The sequence below is a fragment of the Sitodiplosis mosellana genome, unplaced genomic scaffold, assembly GCF_009176505.1.
Source record: "Sitodiplosis mosellana isolate CC-2019 unplaced genomic scaffold, AAFC_SMos_1.0 Smas_scaffold_5313, whole genome shotgun sequence".
In the NCBI taxonomy this organism is placed as follows: Eukaryota; Metazoa; Arthropoda; class Insecta; order Diptera; family Cecidomyiidae; genus Sitodiplosis; species Sitodiplosis mosellana.
The window spans coordinates 1-20,319 of NW_022600555.1; the positions used below are offsets into that span (position 1 = coordinate 1).

The window sequence follows — 20,319 nt, forward strand, 5'->3', positions numbered from 1 at the left end:
TCACGCAAAATTCTTTCTTGTCTTTGTTGAATTTTCGTTACATTCAATATCTTTTATGTGGGATATATTATTATTTTATAATTTAACAAAGACAAGAAAGAATTTTGCGTGACAAGGGTGGCCAATTGGAATATGAATTTTTCCGGGCAGATTATAATGAATGTCTTGAATTATTAGCAATGGATCTATCTAAGTTCCTTTCACTAGATGCAGTTTCTCGTATAATTAGTTTGCATCGTATGGGAATCGAACAGAGATTGAAACTGCATTGGTGAGTATAGTTTAATCAATGAGAGCATATGTTGTTATTGTTCTCCCTGTCTCTTTCTCAATCAATTTCATATATTTATATTTTCAGTCTTATCTGTATGTTTATGCACCTGCTTCGACAATCGGATCCGTAATGGATGGAACGAGCACCTCGCACTAACAAATTCATAATAATATCAAAAAATTAAAAAAAAAATCAAATGGTAATAGATACAGCATTTCGATAGAACTTTTCAAAATCAGCTACAATTGAATAAAGTTTAGTTCTTTTCGTATCAAAGTAATTACGTTTTTGATATCTGAATGAACAGAAAATTCATAAATTACAGTTTTCGTTCATTTCTAAATTCTGCCAGAGAATTTGTATTTTGATTCGGTTGTGTCGAAAAAATATTACTGGATTCCAACACAGAGGTTGCTTGAGAAATTCCAAATATACTCGTTGAACTGGGCGTTGTTATAGTTCTATTTGAAATGCCGCCAAAGGTTGGTGTTGCATTTTTATTGTCAAATTTAGGAGCGGCAATTGTTCCAAAACTGTTTAGGAATCTGTTCGGCTGTGTAAGTGGCGTTCCGTGTAATGCTAGGTGTAATGACTTGGCATCAGTTTTTGGCTTATTTACTCTGATCGCACTGAATGGTGGCTAGTCGAGTGGTCGAAGTCGGGTTACTTGTGCTCGCTGCCCCAAATAATCCAGTCGTTGAAGCTACTATGCCAACGGACGCTAGAACGGAAGGAGACGGAGAACCAAACACTAGCAGAGAGGATAAATCCAATTACTGCTGGATTTTCCACAAGCCTCTGGTGATATGTGCCATTCATTTCGACCAACAGCTGCTTCGAAAGCTCATGATCTGATTTGGAATCTTTTATTCGGAGCAACATCCAGTATCCATACAAATCAGACAATGTTACCGTTTCCGACTGCAGTTTCTTGCTGTACTTGTTGAATGGTCCAAGAATATTGATAATATTTTGTATAAATAGTCTTACCTCCGTAAGACGAACTTTTCCGCACCGTTTTCATAGCGTTCAGCTTTTATTCAGATTTTGCCTAGGAAATTTATAAAAATTTTCAGAAAAAAATTGTGGCGTATGTAATCGAGACAATTCCACAGTAACATCCATCTGGTTGCAACGTTGCCGGTTCGATGAATTGATACTGTGCTCCGGGGCACAGGCGAGTGAGGATGTTTCGTTGATATACGTCCAATCTTTTGCCATGATTGCCCTCTCCGTGTAGACTGTATAGTGAACTGTGGTGTAATGGCCAAGAAAGCTGGCCTGGCCGCTGATATGTTATTTGCAGATCGTCTCGTTCGGCTAGAAGTCGTTTGTATCGCTCTTGTTTTTGTCCATGGCAGACTGGATGCATGTTGAATGGTATGGTTCTGTTTGCGTTCACCAAATTTATAATGAACATATCGATTGACAAATGATTTAAGAATTCTGTTTCAACAATTTGATTTGTGATTGATTCTAGATCTGTATATATTCTTTGTAGTTTCACACAAGTCTTCGATTTCGTAGTAAAATTCATCCTCTTCCAACATGGGAAAATTTAATACCAAAAAGGTGGGTTGGCGGGTGCTGGGTTGTTCCTGACCCCTATTATTTTGATGAAATAAATCGGGTGTGCATGATAAAACCCACCTGGGTAGCCTATTTTGGGTACCTCCCGAACAAAAGTTCGATTCTTTGAAGGTTTTTCATAGGCTAGGTATCCTAGGGTACATCTGGGGTGGCTGGAAATTTAATGGTTTCCAAGTCTAACGAAGCACAAACGTTTGGTACTTGCAGAATTTCGTTTCCTATTCTGGTATTTGAGCAATCGTGCTAACAAATTTTTGCGTACAGCGTACAGCGCACAGCGTACAGGGTACGACACACCCACATTAACATAGCAAAATAACCACTGTATCGTGCTTTTTGGTGTTGAAAATGGATAGAAAAATAGTTTTTCGGGGTACCTAGGTTTCGTAGTGATTACAATACTTTTACTCACGACATGGGCGTGCGAAAAAGTAATAGCATCCCATTCTATGTTATTGAATTCTTTCACAAGCTGATTTGCATCCAAAAATGGCCTTAGTTTCATCAGACGTTCCAGCTAAAAAAAACGAAAATGAAACATTTTGTAAGCAATTTTGCTGTAAAAAACAAATACCATAGAATAAATTGAGTTCCATCTAGTCGTTACATCTATCATCGCCATATTAAAGTTTGCCAACTGCAATTTCGTACGAAAACTAGGCGTTCGAAGTAGTTTTGCCAACGTACGACAGTCCTCTATAACAAGTTTGGTTTCTGGTGAATTTTTTATTGCGTGCGATACTACGAGATGAATGCAATGTGCGCCACAGGAAACTGCTTGTATTAAATCAAATGTTTCATCAAATCCAGAACGAACTTCTTCTAGTAAATCATTATAATATTCGTCATCAAAAATATCTGGATCGATATAATATTCGTCTTCATTATCATCATCGTTCGTTTCATTCGTTGGTTCTGGAAAATGACTTGATCCATTCTGATTCGACGCAGATCTTTGAGATTGATAAATAGCGTCAACTTGACGAAAAGATGCCAAGTAGTGCTGACGTCAGCTACAGTTGGCAAGAATTACGGCCTCATGAATGCGACATTCATCCCACGACAGGAGGAACAATTGGACAATTTGTCATACTTCTTCATCAAATGCTTTGATGAATATCACAAATTCGAGGCAACTTCCAAAATCATCGATGCGATGTTCCGAAAGTTTCATGGTGATCCATTGTGCATTGTGGTTTTTTGCAACGTAGGTTGTTTTTGGAACAAATTGTGACTTTTTTTGATTCAATAATATTGAACATATTTATTATTTATATTCTAGAAACGTCAAACCGTACAATGGCTGAAGTGGATGTTTGTAATGAACTGTTACAGTGTGTCAGCGATCGATGGTACAATGTCCAAGGATGAACGTCTGGGTTCTCTTCGAAAGATCAGAACGGGTGAAAAGAAAATCCTCATCTCGACAAACTTGATGTCTCGCGGTATCAACATCCCGTTCACCAAATTGGTCATCAATTTCGACATGCCATTGAATGAAGCCGGTGATTGCGACACGAAAAGTTTTCTTCACCGCGTTGGTCGCGCCGGACGATTTGGCCAAAAGGGTGCAGCCGTTACACTGATAACAAACAATGAAGTCGACATCGTAACTGCATTGGCCAACCTTTACAACCGGGAGGTTAAAGACAAAGTTTAGACAAATTGAATCGACAAAGTTCGTCACATTGACCAAATTAATACTTGACAAAAAAATGTATGAACAAAAAACAACTTCATTTTACTCAAATGTAATGTTTCGTTAAGTAAACGAAAAAAATAAGAAAAACAAAACCGCCAAAATGAACCGACAAAGTTCGTCAAATTGACCAATTTAATACTTGACAAAAAAATTTATGAACAAAAAAACAGCTTCAACCTATTCGAATATAATGTTTCGATTTTTGTAAACGAAAAAAATAAGAGAAATAAAACAATATGAATAATATATCTTTTTCCGTTATCTTTCTAAAGATAAGATAATATTTTATCTTTTTATGTTTAGATAAAAAAAATCAGATATTATCTCATCTATTATCTAGATGATATAAAAATAAATCGACAGTTATCTCATCTGTATCTAGATATATTTTTTCTCATTCTAGACAACACTGGCGTCAAGAAGTGTTATTGCTTTCACCATATTTTTTCCATTATCGCAAGTTATTGACACAACTTGTGCCAAGCTAATTTCGTAGTCCAAGAGCATCTCTTTGAGTAAATCTCTAATGTATTTTACTGTGTGTGAGACCTTCAACACGTGCAACCCAATCGTACGAACACAAATTCTACCATCATGCATGTACGAAATGCTAACGCCAAGTACCGACCGATTATACCGTGTTGCTATATCAATCATCAGTGACACCATTTTCTTTTTGGTTTCATTCCTGATAATTCTCTTGATTTCATTCTTGCGACATTTGATATGATCTTTGATGCTCCGTTGGTTGATCACCAATTCGATGCCTTTCGTTCTCAAGGCCAAAACGTACGGATTCAATATTCTTTTGAAGGCTAGATATTCAACAGCGCATAAAGGCTGTTTACGGCTGCAACAATGGTAGAGAAAGTGAAATAAAACACGTCTGGTTTAGTTGGAATGTAGACTGTATATAAGAGCATTTTATTCCGCGCGCACACACTATCGCTAGGTGTGACACGCAGCACCTGAAGTTGGTCACAATTACAATCATTTATAAGCCGCACGTTCGGGCTAAAAGCCCAACTGTAACCCGCGCCATCTAGCGAGATAAAACTACTTGTCTAATTTAGACAAAGGCATCTCGTGCACAGTAATCAGTTCAGCACAAGCATCCAAAATTTCATCGGTATTTACTTTAACCCGAATATGAAACGCGGGCTGCGATTTATTCTTGTCCACCTTTTCTTCTATTTTTCCACACCGAATACTTTCATATACATTTTTGTGATGTTTTCGAAGATGACGAATAGCTGAGGACTTTTCCGTATATTCATTGTGACATCCATCGACAGAACATACATAAATCAATTTTTCATCCACTGTTTTTGTTTGTTCGAAACACTCAATAAAAGTTTTAATATTTTTTCCAATAACGTCATCAATCGAAATATTCATTATCAAAATGTAAAAAAATAGTTTCAAACTGGCGTACGATTGTTGCTTAAAAATGAAAATGTTGCAATGAAATATTGTTTGTTTCTCCAGAATGTTCTGTAACGTACGTATAAATGTCAAACTATAGTGTGAAAACTGAAAAATTAACCGTTGTTTATGTTTATTCCATTTTGACACTTGCACCAATGTGAAACAGACAAACGTCAAACATTCAAACGGCGGCAAACAGTCTCTTTCTATCGGTTTTCAGTAACATACATCTCCAGCGCACGATGTTTTTTTTAACATCATTGAAATCATCTGGCCAAAAGAAAATTGTTCCCATGAAATGGGTCAAGGACTTGGATCTGCCAAAATTGCTCAACGATGGTGTAATTACATACAAAAGAAAGTTGCATTTGGTTTATATTTCGCAAGACATTAACAAAGAACCCGATTTTACGTTGGATATTTTTGAGTCAATTGAAAACGGACAGCCTGCTTTATACAGAGCATCAATTTTGAAATGTTTTGGTAAATTTTTCATACAAGTTTGCAAATGAATATCTCACTCAATCGTAGAAAATAACAAAAGAGAATTGTTCGTCTTTACAGATTCGTACGAAAAAGCAATGAAATATTTCGGAACATTTCACCCATCAGCATTGAATGACGATCGAGGCAACAACAACCAGAACTATGGCTTTGGTCTCGATGAAGACGACATTGATCGCATTCAGGAAATTTTGGACGAAAGTATTAATGATGATGATGATGAAATGGTATTTTTCTCAGACAACGAAGATGAATTTCCCAAACCAATTAAAACAACACAAAAAAATGTAAATTAGTTGAAGTAAAAATGAACAATCGATACAAACCGCCGAAACAATCTACATTATATGGCATTCATGGTTGCATATTTCTTTCCAAAATCTATTTAACAATAAAAATGTTATAAATTAAAAGAGTGAGAACTTTTATTTTATTACGTACGTTTATTAATATATTTAGTGATACACATCAACAGTTGTGTGGCTTCAAATAATTGCTTTCGTTAGCTATGAAAATAAATCACACTGTTTTTTTTTTGGTTTTCGTACGTACGCATATTATCAATGTGTTTGATTGATCAATTGTGAAAACGAATGATTAGAAAATAATTGTGTTACTTCAGTTGCTTAAATTCTATACTTAATTTCAGTTTGTGTCTTCAGTTCGGAACTTATTTCTAATTTGTCAACTTAAATTTCATGTGTAAATATTCATTGACATCATATTGTTGTTCGTTATTTAAATTCGTACGTTTCTTTGACATTTTTTTAGTTGTATAAAAAAATATCCCGTAAAGTCGCCATGGTGACAGGCTTTCGGCAGATTGGGCAATGGGATCGTTCGTACAACGATTGATAGATACAACCTGTGCAGAACAGATGGCCGCAGGCAGTCATCTTGACGTCTCTACCAACCATACTTTCATAACAAATGGAACAATCGAAACCGAACCATCCCGGAGGCAGATATTTAATTTCGTCGCTTGTTATTTCAAAAGTGAAGCATCGACCAAAGAAGTAAATTGCGAAATTGAACTTTTGTGTTTCATCTGTTTGAACCTTGAATGTAGCATCTGCCTGTGAAATTTCGTTTTCCGGGATTTCGGTTCAGTATTCGACTGTGCCATTAGAACGTACGCGGATTTTTTTTGTTAATTACAAAAAAATCCTTCATCAATCGAACCGACAAACGTACGTTATCACCACATAAAACATTTATTACGCATCGGCGCGTTGCGCTCGGATACCAATTATAGTAGTTGATCTTTTTGTCTCTACCGAGTACCAAACCATAGTTTGAGTCGATTTGAATTGGCGCAAATTTTCCGCTTACGTTGATCGGCTGACCACCGTCCATCAAATATACGGTGCCTTTGGTGAAAAATTTCATGTCCGCCATCAATGTCGCACTTCGTACTGGATTGTCAGCGTCTTCGATCGGCTGCGAAATGAAGTCACGGTTTGTGCAGGCCCAGTAGTGGTCATCTGACGTTTCACAAACACGATGGCATAAATAGCAACGGGTGAATTTCTGTGGATGTGGGCAATCGATGCTCAAATGGCCTGGTTCATAGCAATTATAGCATTTGCTATCCATTTTCGTACGAATTTCCTGGAGAATATTCAAAAAAATTAAAAATATTGCATAAAATTGCAATTATGCTTTGTTTCGGATACGTACGTCAAACTTTTTTGCTGAACAAATGAACAACAATAATTGTTGTTTTCTTCTTATTATTATTCTTATCGTATAGACTGCAAACACATTCAAATAAAAAATGAGTAAATAATATTGCAAATTATATTATTTTATAATCGGCATTTCTATTTTAAACCATAAATATATAGATTGTTTTGCAAAAAAAAGTTACTTACCCAATCGACGTATGTTTTCATTTAAACTCTGTGTTCGCCAATCACAAACGTCACTCACAACTGTCATCAGTGTGTGAGTGCGTTCAGTTCACACTGGTATACACATTCGTTAGCCAGTGTAAACTGCTTCGGCTAATTAGCCGGCTAGAATGAATAAGAGAGAATGAAAAAAAAAGTCTCACTCAAACCTCGGCATATTCTTTGGAATTGAGTTTGGAAGTAAGTCGGTCACGTTTTTTTTTTCATTCTTTCTTTACCATTCTTTATGAGAAGATATTATTGAACCGAAATTTATTTTTTTTTCAACAAAAAGGCACACACAAAAAAATCACCACACTTTTTTGCTCACTCAAAAATTTAGCCTCATGATATTTCCACATTGTATAGCAAAATGGAAAAATCAAGAAAGTTCCAAAGAAAGAATGTCTTTCGGACGCAAAGTGACAAAAATATATCGATTGAACCTATTTGTAGATTTAAATTAAACACCTTATTGTCAATTTAAATTCTTTAGAAGAATTGTATTTTGTTTTAATCTACAAATAGGTTCAATCGATATAAGAAAGTTCCAATTCCATTGAACATTTTAGAAATGAACAAAAAAACACAGATTTTGAAACAAACAATATTTGCGAACAGTGTATATGATGCAATTTTATTGCGGGTGAACTCGACGCACTTTCATACACGAATGAAAAGAGCCTCTTGCGGCGTCGTCCAGTCGCCAGTCAAAAGAAACTCACTCACACCGACACAGAAGTGCGCACGTTTTCTTTCTCTTTTTTGTCTGAGAAAGTGAGTCGTTGCGGCAGCGGAGCTATTCAGGGAGAAAAGACACACTCATACTCACACAGTCACAGCCGCTGTGGCCACTGACTGCGATGCCACCGTATATGCGAGAGAGACAGTTTGAGAGAGATCAGACAAAAACGAGAAAGAGAACGCACACACCGCTGCGCCTGTGTAAGTGTGTTTTTCTGACTATAAACTGAGCGACGCTACTACCGCAAAGTGGCTTGATCCATGCATTGTGTATTGAATCGCGTGAAGTTCTCTTTTTTGTATGAGAGAGCAATGCGGTGGCGTCAAATATTTACGGTATGCGTGCGATACATAGCCAATTGGATATTGTTCTGTTTTCGCACTATGCGCAGCTTGTGTATACACCGAATTTAGTTTACCTATTTTGATTTGAGATTTGAATAAATTTTCTTTCTCTTCATGCGACGATAAAAATGGAAGAAGAAATAAAATCGCTTCAAACGAAAGAGTTTATATGCCATAATGATAACACTAACTTGCGGAAAACAGAGAAAAAGAGCACACGGCCGTGCAATCGTGTCTGTGTATGCCTCTTTTGAAGTGCATAAGTACACACTTTTATGTGAAATGACGGATAGGTCGTTTTGCAATGTGTGGCAAATTTCTCTTCAACCCAACAATTCTACAGTTGGCTCTTGTTGGCATTTCATTCTCATTCTTGTCTCTTTGCAATTTAGTTCATGCATGCAAATCGCAATAATTTGGCAGCACCGATCATGCTCGAAGCGTAAACCGGGCTGAATCTCATGAACAACACACAAAATTACACCAGATAAATTCATAATACGTTCACATTCATGTTTTTATCTCCATCGATGCGATTTTTATCACCATCGTTTTGTTGTTGTTGTTATTTTTGCTGCTCTTATCTTTTTTCATTCCGTCGATGAGCGGTGAAGCGTATTGAACGAAACATTATGGTGATTGCATGAATCATTTTGAAAGTTCGATGAAGTGGCATGGGTGAATGGCTAAATGCTTCTACTGCATTGCTGCTTTTGTTGCTAAAAAATCACTGTTTCAAGTCGAATGAGTTGGTGCAATATTAATATAAGCGGCGCATGAAAATCCCTGTAGTTGAATATTCAAATTATGTTTTGGGTGCACGATCATCAGTTGAATCCGTTTTTCTTTTGCTTTAGTGCTATCTTTCTTTTCTCATGCGAAAAATACGGTTGTTTGTTTAGACGCATTTAAGAGTCTACCAAATACGTTCCTGCCAAACGTCGTTCGGAAATTTCATGAGTGTTAGCTGTTAATAAAGCAGCTATTTGAATTACTGGACTCGCACGGGTGTATGTTTATGTTTCACCAAATGAGTTTGCGTCAATACTACGTCTTGGCGCCAATCGATCTAGCCGCGTTTGCTGTATAAGAGCATAATATGCGATTTATGAATACGCTCCACAGTTGCTATCGAAAAAACCGAAGCGCTACACTGAGAATTAGGAATTTCGTATTTTTAAATATGAATATATGCCATTATTTTAATATGCCGTTGTGATCAGCCGAAGAAAAAACAATTCGGGAGCAGACGAAACAGCAAAAATTCAAATGAAGCGGAAAAGATATGTAATTCAATGATTTATAAATTGTCTGTAAATTCGTGACATTGAAAGTCAAACCAAGCAATAAGGAGACGATATAACAAACATGCATTTCGAACGACTATTGCTTATACAATTTATTTTGATAGTCAAAAACTCAATCAGCGTGAAAATTAGTTCTGAAAACCATTTTATTTACACTTTTTTCCGTTCTTTTCGTCAAAGATGCCTACAGATGTGCTAAAGACGAATTAAAAAAAACTTCCAACGACACAGCTCTGTAGAAAGAGGCCATAGGAATATTGCGAAGGTCAAGAGTTTTTCGGGCAGTTTCAATCAATTGAAAGAAATGAAGGAATGTGAAATGCACACTCACACTCACATCCACACAGTCACAGCTGAGTAGCGATCCCATCGCATACGCGAGAGAGTGTCTGAGACGCACACACCGGTTTTGCTGTGTGAACATAGGTTCTGACATAGTCTGATCTCGTTGATCCTGACCCCCCTGGCAAAATTTGACACCCAACGATTTTTTTTGGACCCGTTGCCATTTTCGGACCTTTTTTTTAGTCCTCACTTTTTTCTGGATACCGGTTTTACACTAGATAGAATCGATTTTCGAAAGTGAGGACTTTTTTTTTTAGGTCTTCACTTCTTTCCGAAACCGATTTTACACTAGAATTGAGTTTTGAAAGCGAGGACCTTTTTTTTTTGCTCTTCAAATTCGAAATTGTGGATCACCAGCCCCCCCCCCCCCCCCGGTCAGCAATTTTTTTCGGGAAGAAATTTACACTAGATAGAATTGATTTTTTTGACCCCCCCCTTGAATTTTTGGCTTGACCCCCCCTGAATTTTTTGGTGTCAGAATGTATGTGTGTGAATGTGGGTTTTTTTACTATAAACTGACCAACAACACTGCCGCAAAATGACTTGATCCGTGCATTGTGTTTTGAATTGCGTGTAGTTCAATTTTTTGTTTGAGAGATCATGCGGTGGCGTAAAAAAATTACCGTAATGTTGTTCGGTATCCTCATTGTGTCTATTCCTATATACCGAAACCAAGGTAAACATGTCTTTTAGTTTGGAATTTTAATTAATTTTCTCTCTAAATCAAAGATCAGCTAGCGTTTTGCTACGTCATAAATATGTTCAGGTTCACACAAGCCTGCATGTGTGACGATTTATATTCTCTTCAACCCAATAATTCTACAGTTGGCTCCCGGTGTATGTGTGTATTTATTTGTGCATTTCAATTCACATTCTCGTCTCTTTGCGATTTAGTAAATGCATGCAAATCGCACTTTTCTTACAGCACCGATTATGCTGATTTGTTTGCGCAAAGCAGAAATCGAGGGCTTCATCTCTCATGACAATTGATTCGTCTGTTGAGTTATTATCGTAAACATTGTTTACTAAACAAAAGGAGAGTCGTGGCAGTGGTGCTACATTCTTTTGATCATTTATTTCCATCGATGTGTCTTTTCGTCGTCGCTCTTATCTTTTTTCATACATTTCGGGAGATTAGGAAGAAAAAACAGCAAAAATCGATTCATATTCATTCCGATCAATGGATATTTTTTGCCATTAAACTATTGTGTGGTGAATGTTTTATGTCCTTTGTTATGGAACAAATTACTAGTTGCACTATTTGTGTTTCAAATTTACACCTGAGAGATTAAAAAATGACGACAACAACAACAGTTTGATGTCTTTAGGTGCATCTAAGCCACTTAATGACGGTTGAAAATACGAAAATTCACGATTGGGAAATGATGTTATTTCCTTTAAAAAAAACTCAATTTTACCTATTACTTATTGCATAGTCTTTACCACTCCGTAATGCTATTTTCGCATAAAACATATGAACATAAACTAGAAATCGAAAGGAAACTTATGAGATCTTTTTTGTTTGCGGTTTTCGTGGTGTAATGTTTTCACTTTTTCATGTGTCAAACTATCAAAATGCCGATTTGTTATTGGTGCTGCGAGAAATGTTGAAATGGTTCAGAGTCTCGCTTAATGATCATACATAAATTCTAACCCACTTTTTCCCACTTTCGACGATCACTTGCTACACTCAGTGTAGTACACTGAGAATCAGGAATTTCGTATTTATTTTTACTATAAACTGAGCAACACCACTACCGCAAAATGACTTGATCCGTGCATTGTGTTTTGAATTGCGTGTAGTTCATAAAAAACATATGATGTTCTAACGCGAACTTGTTCCGGTGTTTTATTCTTTTGCATAGACATTGTAAGCAAAATTGGCAGAATTATTTTGATTATTTTACTGTTCCAAAACCAGAGCGGTCAGCGAGCGCTCGTTCGTTCGTTCGTATGCGAACATGTTCGTTTGTTCGTTCGTTCGTTCGTAGAATCTACGAACATGTTCGTTCGTTCGTTCGTTCGTAGAATCTACGAACATGTTCGTTTGTTCGTTCGTTCGTTCGTAGGTAAAATTTCATTTTTTTTTTCAAACATAAATTTTTCTTATTTCTTAAAAAAATATAGGAATGATCCTATAATTTCCATTTAAAAAAATGAATGTTATCTAAACATCCCAAAATAAGAGAAGGCGATATTAACGGAGCAATTCAAATGCGAAAAGCAAAATCCATTCGAAAATAATTGAATGCTATACTATTTTTATAGGATGTAGACGATACACAATAATTTTTTCATTGAACATAAAGGTAAAAAAAACACTCAACGAAAAGAACATCGCCGCAAATCACTTTCTTCTGTTCAATTTGGTTCGTATATTCGCATACGACAGATAGAAGAGAAAGAAGCAATAATAATGCTGGTTTCAAATGTTGTGGAACGAAGAAAGTGATGCATACGGAGAGAGATAGAAAAAAAGTGACAAAGACAGTGTTCATCTCTTTTTGCCAAGTATGGTGTGCACATTTCAGATTCGTCTTGTTGCTGTGATATCATGAAGCACGTTGTCGCTCGAATTGTGTGTGTTGTACGATCACAGAACAAAACATTGTCTAAACGTATGACTGTTTTGCACGTTATAACTGTTTTTTTTTAAATGGAAATTATAGGATCATTCCTATATTTTTTTAAGGCATAAGAAAAATTTATGTTTGAAAAAAAAATGAAATTTTACCTACGAACGAACGAACGAACAAACGAACATGTTCGTAGATTCTACGAACGAACGAACGAACGAACGAACGTGTTCGTAGATTCTACGAACGAACGAACGAACGAACGAGCGCTCGTTGACCGCTCTGTCCAAAACTATTCAAAATGGCTTTTTAGAAGGCAATGTTCAGTCCGAATATTGAATGATACACGGGTTCTTTTGGTTATATTGATCACAAACAAATAACTTCAATTACTTCAACCACCTTTAACCGAATTGTGTGACGATTGTATCAAATATGTCAAGCATGTCAAGCATGCACATACAGGAATTGGCGTGAGCACTCACACATACACGGCCACAGAATTACACCATTCAACCAAGCTAACTATGCCTACAATGTGTTGCTATGAGCACTGTGAGCGCTGTGAGCGTTGTGAGGGCTGTGAGAAAAAGATATCCAAAATAACACTTGTAAATGCCACTCCGGCCGCTCCAACCGCCTCAGATGTCCTAAATTCCAAAATAACTATTGATTACAATTGAGGCTGTGAGAATGAAAATGGCAATATAGGAATAAACATTCTGAAACGCATCAAGAAAAAAAATTCGCAAAAATGAATCATGAGTTCTGAATATGCAAAAGTGAAACATGAATTTATATGGGCAGCATAGGACATTCATGGTTCAATTTTTTTTCTTGATGTGCTTCAGAATGTTTATTCCTGTATTGCCATTTTCATTCTCACAGCCTCAATTATTCAAAAAATCTGAAAGAATTTCCAAATTCATGAGTGTGAAAAATGTAAATTTTTTATGATAACTGTTATTATGGAGCAGCAGCAATTGTCAAGTATTCACAAGTGGCACTCCAGTTGCTTTGACGTTCCAACCGTTCCTATAACCTACAACAAATTGTCATTTCTTTGTATCACTTCTGTGCCGTGTGCTTCGACTATTAATTCGTAATCGGTCATCGAGATAAACCGCGAATTATTTTTTCATTCAATCTTTCAAATTTTCTCCTAAAAAGTGCTGAAAGATTAAAACGTTTCTATTTAAACATGTCATACTGCAAAATTTTCGGCTGTGAGTCTAAGCAAAGAGATAAAGAGAGAAATTTTTTTAGGTAATTGCAACTGTAAGAAGCGAACAAAGTCAATTTATTGTTTGTATTTTACTCAAGAAGAATATTTTTATGTGAAAATTATTTCATAGCGTAACATCAAAGAATCAGAACGAATGGATGCCAATAATCAAATCAACATATCCTGGAAATATTCCCTTCCCACGCTCAAAGATTGTTGTCTGCGATTTACATTTTGATTCTAACGCCATAATAAATGTAGGATCAAAGAAAAATTTGGTTATTGGTGCATTGCCTAATGTCAGGTGCTATTTTGCAAACTATATTTACGGCGGAATATTATTCCAATTGAAAAATTTATTTGATTTTTTTTCTGTTATAAAAGATTGTTTGCAAACGTCTTAGAACAAGAAAAAGCACTTGAAGTGACTGGAGCAGCCGAAGCGTTTGAATCTTCCTCAATATTTGATGATATCCAAAAAGGAAACGAATGGGATTGGAACGATTATTTCGATTATTTCAATGATGATCAAGATGATAATGACAATTCCACAAACCATTTGCTACAGATTTTGGGAATGTCGAAAGAAAATAATAAGTAATTCAAGCGAACCAATTATATCACAATAGTTTATGATCTTGAGCATTCATTAAACTTTTGATTTTCAACATTCCCATAGTTGACTTGATGAAACAAAAACCATAAATATAAACGTATACAAAAGACTCCTGGAAAATTCGATTGAATGGCAAAAAGCCAAAAGGACCATTGCAAAATTAAAAGATTCGCTCTGTGATAAGATAGCTGTAATTCGTAATCTAAAGAAGAAAATCAGACTATATGAGAAACACGAGATCAAATCTTCGGTAAATTTTTGAGACATTAAAGAGCAATGGAAGAATGAAATTTTTGATTGTAATTATTCAACTTCACCAATCTCATTTCTGTTTATTTAAGGATAATGAAGAAATAATAGAATGTTTAAAGTATGGAAAACCTGATAGAAAATATTCGGAAAAAGTCAGACAATTCTGTATGGGAATTGAATATTGTTCCCCTGCGGCTTATCGATATGTCAGAAAAGTGTTCAACAACCATTTACCAGCGCCCGACACTATGCGTCGCTAGTATAAATCAATCAATGGAGAACCTGGAATCACTGCTGAATCATTGAACATTTTGAAGCAAAAAGTTGAAGAGAAGGCAAAAGATGGAAAGACGTTGCTTCTTGCGATGGTAAATGATGAGATGTCTATCAAAAAATCCGCTGCTTGGAACGAATATAATTCAGCGTTTTCCGGATTTGTATCATGTGAAAACACAAATGAAAAAAAACAAACGAAAGGTAAACAAAAGAAAAGTGATCACCTTGATATTGCAAAAGACACGTTAGTGTATATGATTGTCGGTGAAGACTTCAAAACTAGCTTCAAAATACCCGTCGCATATTTTCTTCTCAACGGTTTGGAAGCATTAGAACGGGCTGCGTTAATACAACATGTCATCCGGCATGTGAACGAAACAGGGGCTAAGGTTATTACTCTTACTGGTGATGGACTGATCTCTAATATAGCTTGTTTGAAGCATTTGGGTGTAAATTTTGATGAAGGAAAAACATACTTCAAAAGCCCAACCAATCAAAATGACAAGATTTACGCGATATTGGACCCACCACATGTCATAAAATTATACAGAGGTTGTTTGGCTAAACACAATCTCTATTTTGATAATAAACCTGTCTCCTGGAACTATATCATTGAACTACATAAAATACAGGGTGAGGCAATTGAACTGCAACCAACTTCAGACTGCTATAATTTGTAAACCGTCCATGATAGCGCGCTCAAATTTTGCCTCATGACAGCTAATTTTATTTTTTACAAGCCTGTTAAACGATTTGCGTTTCAGTTGTGTGCAAAATTTTTTATCCGCGATGGAATTCAAACGTGATAGTGTGATTGCTTTATATTTGGCTGGAAAACCACAAGTAGCTATCGTTAGAGCCCTCCAGCACCTCAACGTGAATAAATCATTTGTGTCTCGAACCATAGCTCGTTACCGTGATACTGGCAGCGTTGCAAAAGGCCATGAAGGTGGTCATAAAAAGACAGCAACATCGGCAGAAATGGTTCGGAAAGTGAAGGCTCGAATTGAGCGAAATCCGCGTCGAAGTGGAAGAAAAATGACTGCTGAGCTCAACATATCCGCTCGAAGTGTGCAACGAATATTGCAAAATGAGCTCAAACTGAAGCCTTTGAAGTTCCAAAAAGCACACGATCTTACACCGCAACAAAAAAAAGTTAGATTGGTTCGAGCTAAGGAATTGCTTCGTCGGGCCGAAAGTGGTGAACTGCCAAATTTGGTTTTTTCCGATGAAGCCCCATTCACGATTGAGCAGGTTGTGAATAAACAGAATGACCGAGTTTACTTGCCAGAGAGGTCTTTCGAAGATTTGCACCTTCGGACGGCCACCAGAAAGCAAGCACCACCGATGGTGATGGTGTGGGCTGCCATAACCGCCGATGGCCGCTCTCCACTCGTATTTTTGGACCGTGGCGTCAAAATTAATTGGGCCATATATCGTAAAACTGTCTTAGAAGCAGTATTGAAGCCCTGGGCAGACAAACATTTCGGTCGGAGACCGTGGACATTTCAACAAGACTCGGCACCGTCTCACAAAGCGCGCGTCAACCAAGATTGGTTAAAAAACAGTGTTCTACACTTCATTTCTTCGACACAATGGCTGGCAAATTCTCCGGATGCAAATCCGTTGGATTTCTCTGTCTGGGGTATTTTGAAGGAAAAGGTTGGCACTAAAAAATACCAAAGTTTGGACCACCTCAGACAAGCACTTCGCCGGGAATGGGCCAAAATACCACAGAACCACTTGCGGGCAGCGTGTGATGGTTTCATTGGCCGTCTCAAAGCCATTATTCGCGCCAAAGGTGGACATATCGAAAACTACTGATACATTTTGAAATTTGATGTATTTTCCAACATTTCTTGCTTTGGAAAAATAAAATTCATCAAAAAATAAAAAAATTATAGCGTTTTCAAATGTTGCAGTTCAATTGCCTCACCCTGTACAAATGGAAAGAAACTTCAATCTTGGCAATAAACTGAGTAATCAGCACATCAACTATACAACAAGAGCAATGAATGTACGATTGGCAGCACAAACCATCAGGAGTTCTGTAGCGGATGGCATTGACCAGCTACGTGAGGACAAATACCAACAATTCTGCGATAGCGAGGAAACAACAAAATTCATCAGGACGACGGTTAATGAACAGACAACTGAAAAGAAGATTTTCTCATCAATGGCTAATGTCCCTGGTCTTACTGAGCAAATCGTGAAATCTTGCGAATATTTTGTTCCAGAGGTAAAACCAGCCATGAGACCAGTTCGTAAAGTTTCCAGTTTATTCGCCAATATGAAACAAAAATTGCCGACGGATGAAAACAGCGGTTTGGTGTATAAAATACCATGTGAAGACTGCGACAAAGTTTACATTGGCGAAACGATTCAGAAACTCAAAGCGCGTAAAGGCCAGCATATGAATGAGTGTGATAAAGTGAGAAATGGTACAGTCTGAGCGATATGTCTTGACCGCATTGACATTTAGAAATAATGCTGAAAAACAAGAACGGTTGTACCAACCAAACAATGTACGGAACAAAAACACAACGATTTATGTAGCGGGAGTGAGATAAACCTATTTGCGCAAAAAGTCGTCATGCTCATGCTCATTCTGTGTTAGCATCGAAGCAAGTGCATGCATACACACAAACAACTGTCACATTGAGTACAGCACATTCAATATGGAGGCCTTCCATTGTTTTACAATGCGCACTTCACTCATCATCCATTTCTAATACACATATACGAACACAGAGTCATAGCGGAGAAATGAGTGCTGTGATGCGTCACCTGTGTTAGCGCTGTTCATACATTCAAATATTGGTGAACTAACTGAAAAAAATATTCTCACTAATTTAGTATAGAAACATGCAATGAAATTTCGAACGAATGACGAGCAACCGACTTGCAATTGCGAGGAGCGAGCTGTGCGTTTGTATGTATTGGTTGGCTTTTGAATCTGAAAGATGTTGTGTGTGCGTCTCACTTTCTCATTCATAATCATTCGGATGGCGCATTGAAATGGAATATAAACATAAACACACCAACAGCGTTCATTCTCGTCACTATTTCATTGCAGCACTGAATTTATAAAATGAACATCGCCATACATTTAAATATTGGTGAATATGCTGAAAAAAATTCGCACTCATTTAATGAGTGTGTCGCATGTGGATGAAATGAACCAAAGCGAGAGACGCACACACAACATCTTTCGGATTCAAATACCAACCAATACATACAAACGCACAGCTCCCTCCTTGCAATCGCAAGTCGGTTGCTTGTCATTCGTTCGAAATATCATTGCATGTCTCTTTACAGCATTATAGAGTGAGTAGCATGACTATATGTTACAAGGCGCAGAATTGCCAACAACTGTCAATGCGGTCAAGACATATCGCTCAGACTGTACAGCCAATTTGAAAAGGGTGGCAGCTTTAGCAAATCATGCACATGAATCTCAACATAATTTTGATTTTGATAACACAAAAATATTGAAATTCGAGCGAAATAAATTGAAACTGCAAATACAAGAAGTCAACCAGATTATGAAACACGAAGGAACTATTTGCAATTTCAAAACAGACAAAAAAGACAAAAACAGACATAGCCGACAGCTATGTGTTGGTGAGCATTTCTGTGAATGCCGACTGTCAAATGTCAGTCACTGTTGTTATTTCTCTTTAGAAGAATTGTAAAATTAGGTATTTTTATACTTTTTTCTCTTTTATTTAATTATTTACTTGATTTTTAAACGAAGAATGTTATTACTTGTTATAGATCCTGAAGATGGCATCGTTTTGCCGAAATATATAGATCAAACTAGCAAATTCATTGTTTAATTTTCGGATTTCTGGAGGCAATACAACAATACAAAAAGTCAAACCAAATTCAACTACAAATCCAGCAACACAAAACAAATGATTTAAAATTCATCAGGTTTGTCAGGAACTCATTTGACATTTGCAATGTGAAAGCCAATTTGATGAATATGAGTTCTGACTATTCTGAGTATCCTGTTTATAAAAGACCCATCTATGAGTCCACTGCCGTAGACTTGTTTACATACTTCCAAAAGGCTAAAGCATATTTTAAGTCTCTTGAAATTGATGAAATTTACGAAAACAAAAAAACGAAAGCAAGACGCATTACAAGGAAATTAGCCGTTAGTTCGTCGTCGTTTACGCCGTTTGTCGGTACGATTTGTAATTTGACTTCAATTGAGGGTCTGTATAATGACTACGTGGTGAATGGCCCACTAGAAGTCCTGTACACTTTCCAGTTTTCCCAAGATCATCTGGAGACATGGTTTTCTTGTGTGAGACGTGGCCTTGGTATGAGCATATTTTCATTATATAGCTCAGTTTTTTTCAAAGTTCATTTCATTTACAGGCTCGAACGATAAGCAATTGAATTTCGAAGCCTCTATCGTAAACTCTTAGTTTGTCACGAAGTGGTATACGATGGCAAGAAGGCCAACTGTTTAACAAATGAAACTGGAATTTTAACGGTTTCTTCGGAAATTGCATCTCAATCAATGTGTCGTCAACCGCGTCAAAGTGCACTGATCGATTTGGATGGACTCGACTTCAATTATCAAGAGGCGATAGATGAGACATTGGAAAAATTTGATGAACATTTAAATGCATATTCAGCTAGTAAAGTCGAGTCACGAGTAAAATATAATATACGAAAAGAAAAAAAACAAATGTCAACAGTGCTTGAAAGTATTTCATGGAAATGAAATGATCAGCGACAGTTTCATCACACGAAGGATGTTGACAAATGGAACAAATTTGCAAAGTCAGCCATGTAAAAGCACGGTAGAAATGATTAAAGCCATCAACAAAATACATGAACTCTTACCAAAGAAAGGATATGACGCCAAAGCAATAATAATGACAGTTCTTCAAAACTTAGACTTTGAAAGTCTTTTCAATGGAACTGAGTTTCATGATCACATTGATCCAGAAGTGGAAGAAACTCATAATCCGCTTATTTCACATAAAGAAAATTTCATAAAGAATATAGTGGAAACCTATATAAATATGAAAGCACACAATATCTTCAGCAAAATATCAGATGAGGAACGTGGTGTTTACGTTCGCCATGATAACAAAAAAAACACACACTTTGCTGGACAATGACTGAAATGTTTAACTTTCAAAATCTATTTTTAATTTGTCAATCTTACGTTAAAGGAAAATAAAATATTTGAAAATATACTTGCAATGTACAAAGACTTC

The 20,319-nt window shown here is 36.6% G+C and overlaps 1 protein-coding gene across 1 annotated transcript; it reads left to right on the forward strand.

The window, feature by feature from the left end:
* Positions 1 to 2,903: 2,903 nt before the first annotated feature.
* Positions 2,904 to 3,524, forward strand: LOC129572641 (DEAD-box helicase Dbp80-like). Its single transcript, XM_055452652.1, has 2 exons — positions 2,904 to 3,071; positions 3,147 to 3,524. The coding sequence occupies exons 1-2, from the start codon at positions 2,904 to 2,906 to the stop codon at positions 3,522 to 3,524; spliced, it is 546 nt and encodes a 181-aa protein (XP_055308627.1).
* The last annotated feature ends 16,795 nt before the right edge of the window (positions 3,525 to 20,319 follow it).

Bases quoted from the DNA above. Each gene is read 5' to 3' on its own strand.
- LOC129572641 (XM_055452652.1), top strand. From the start codon at position 2,904: ATGAATGCGACATTCATCCCACGACAGGAGGAACAATTGGACAATTTG. The intron at 3,072-3,146 runs GTAGGTTGTTTT...TTTATATTCTAG, and splicing joins GCATTGTGGTTTTTTGCAAC to AAACGTCAAACCGTACAATG.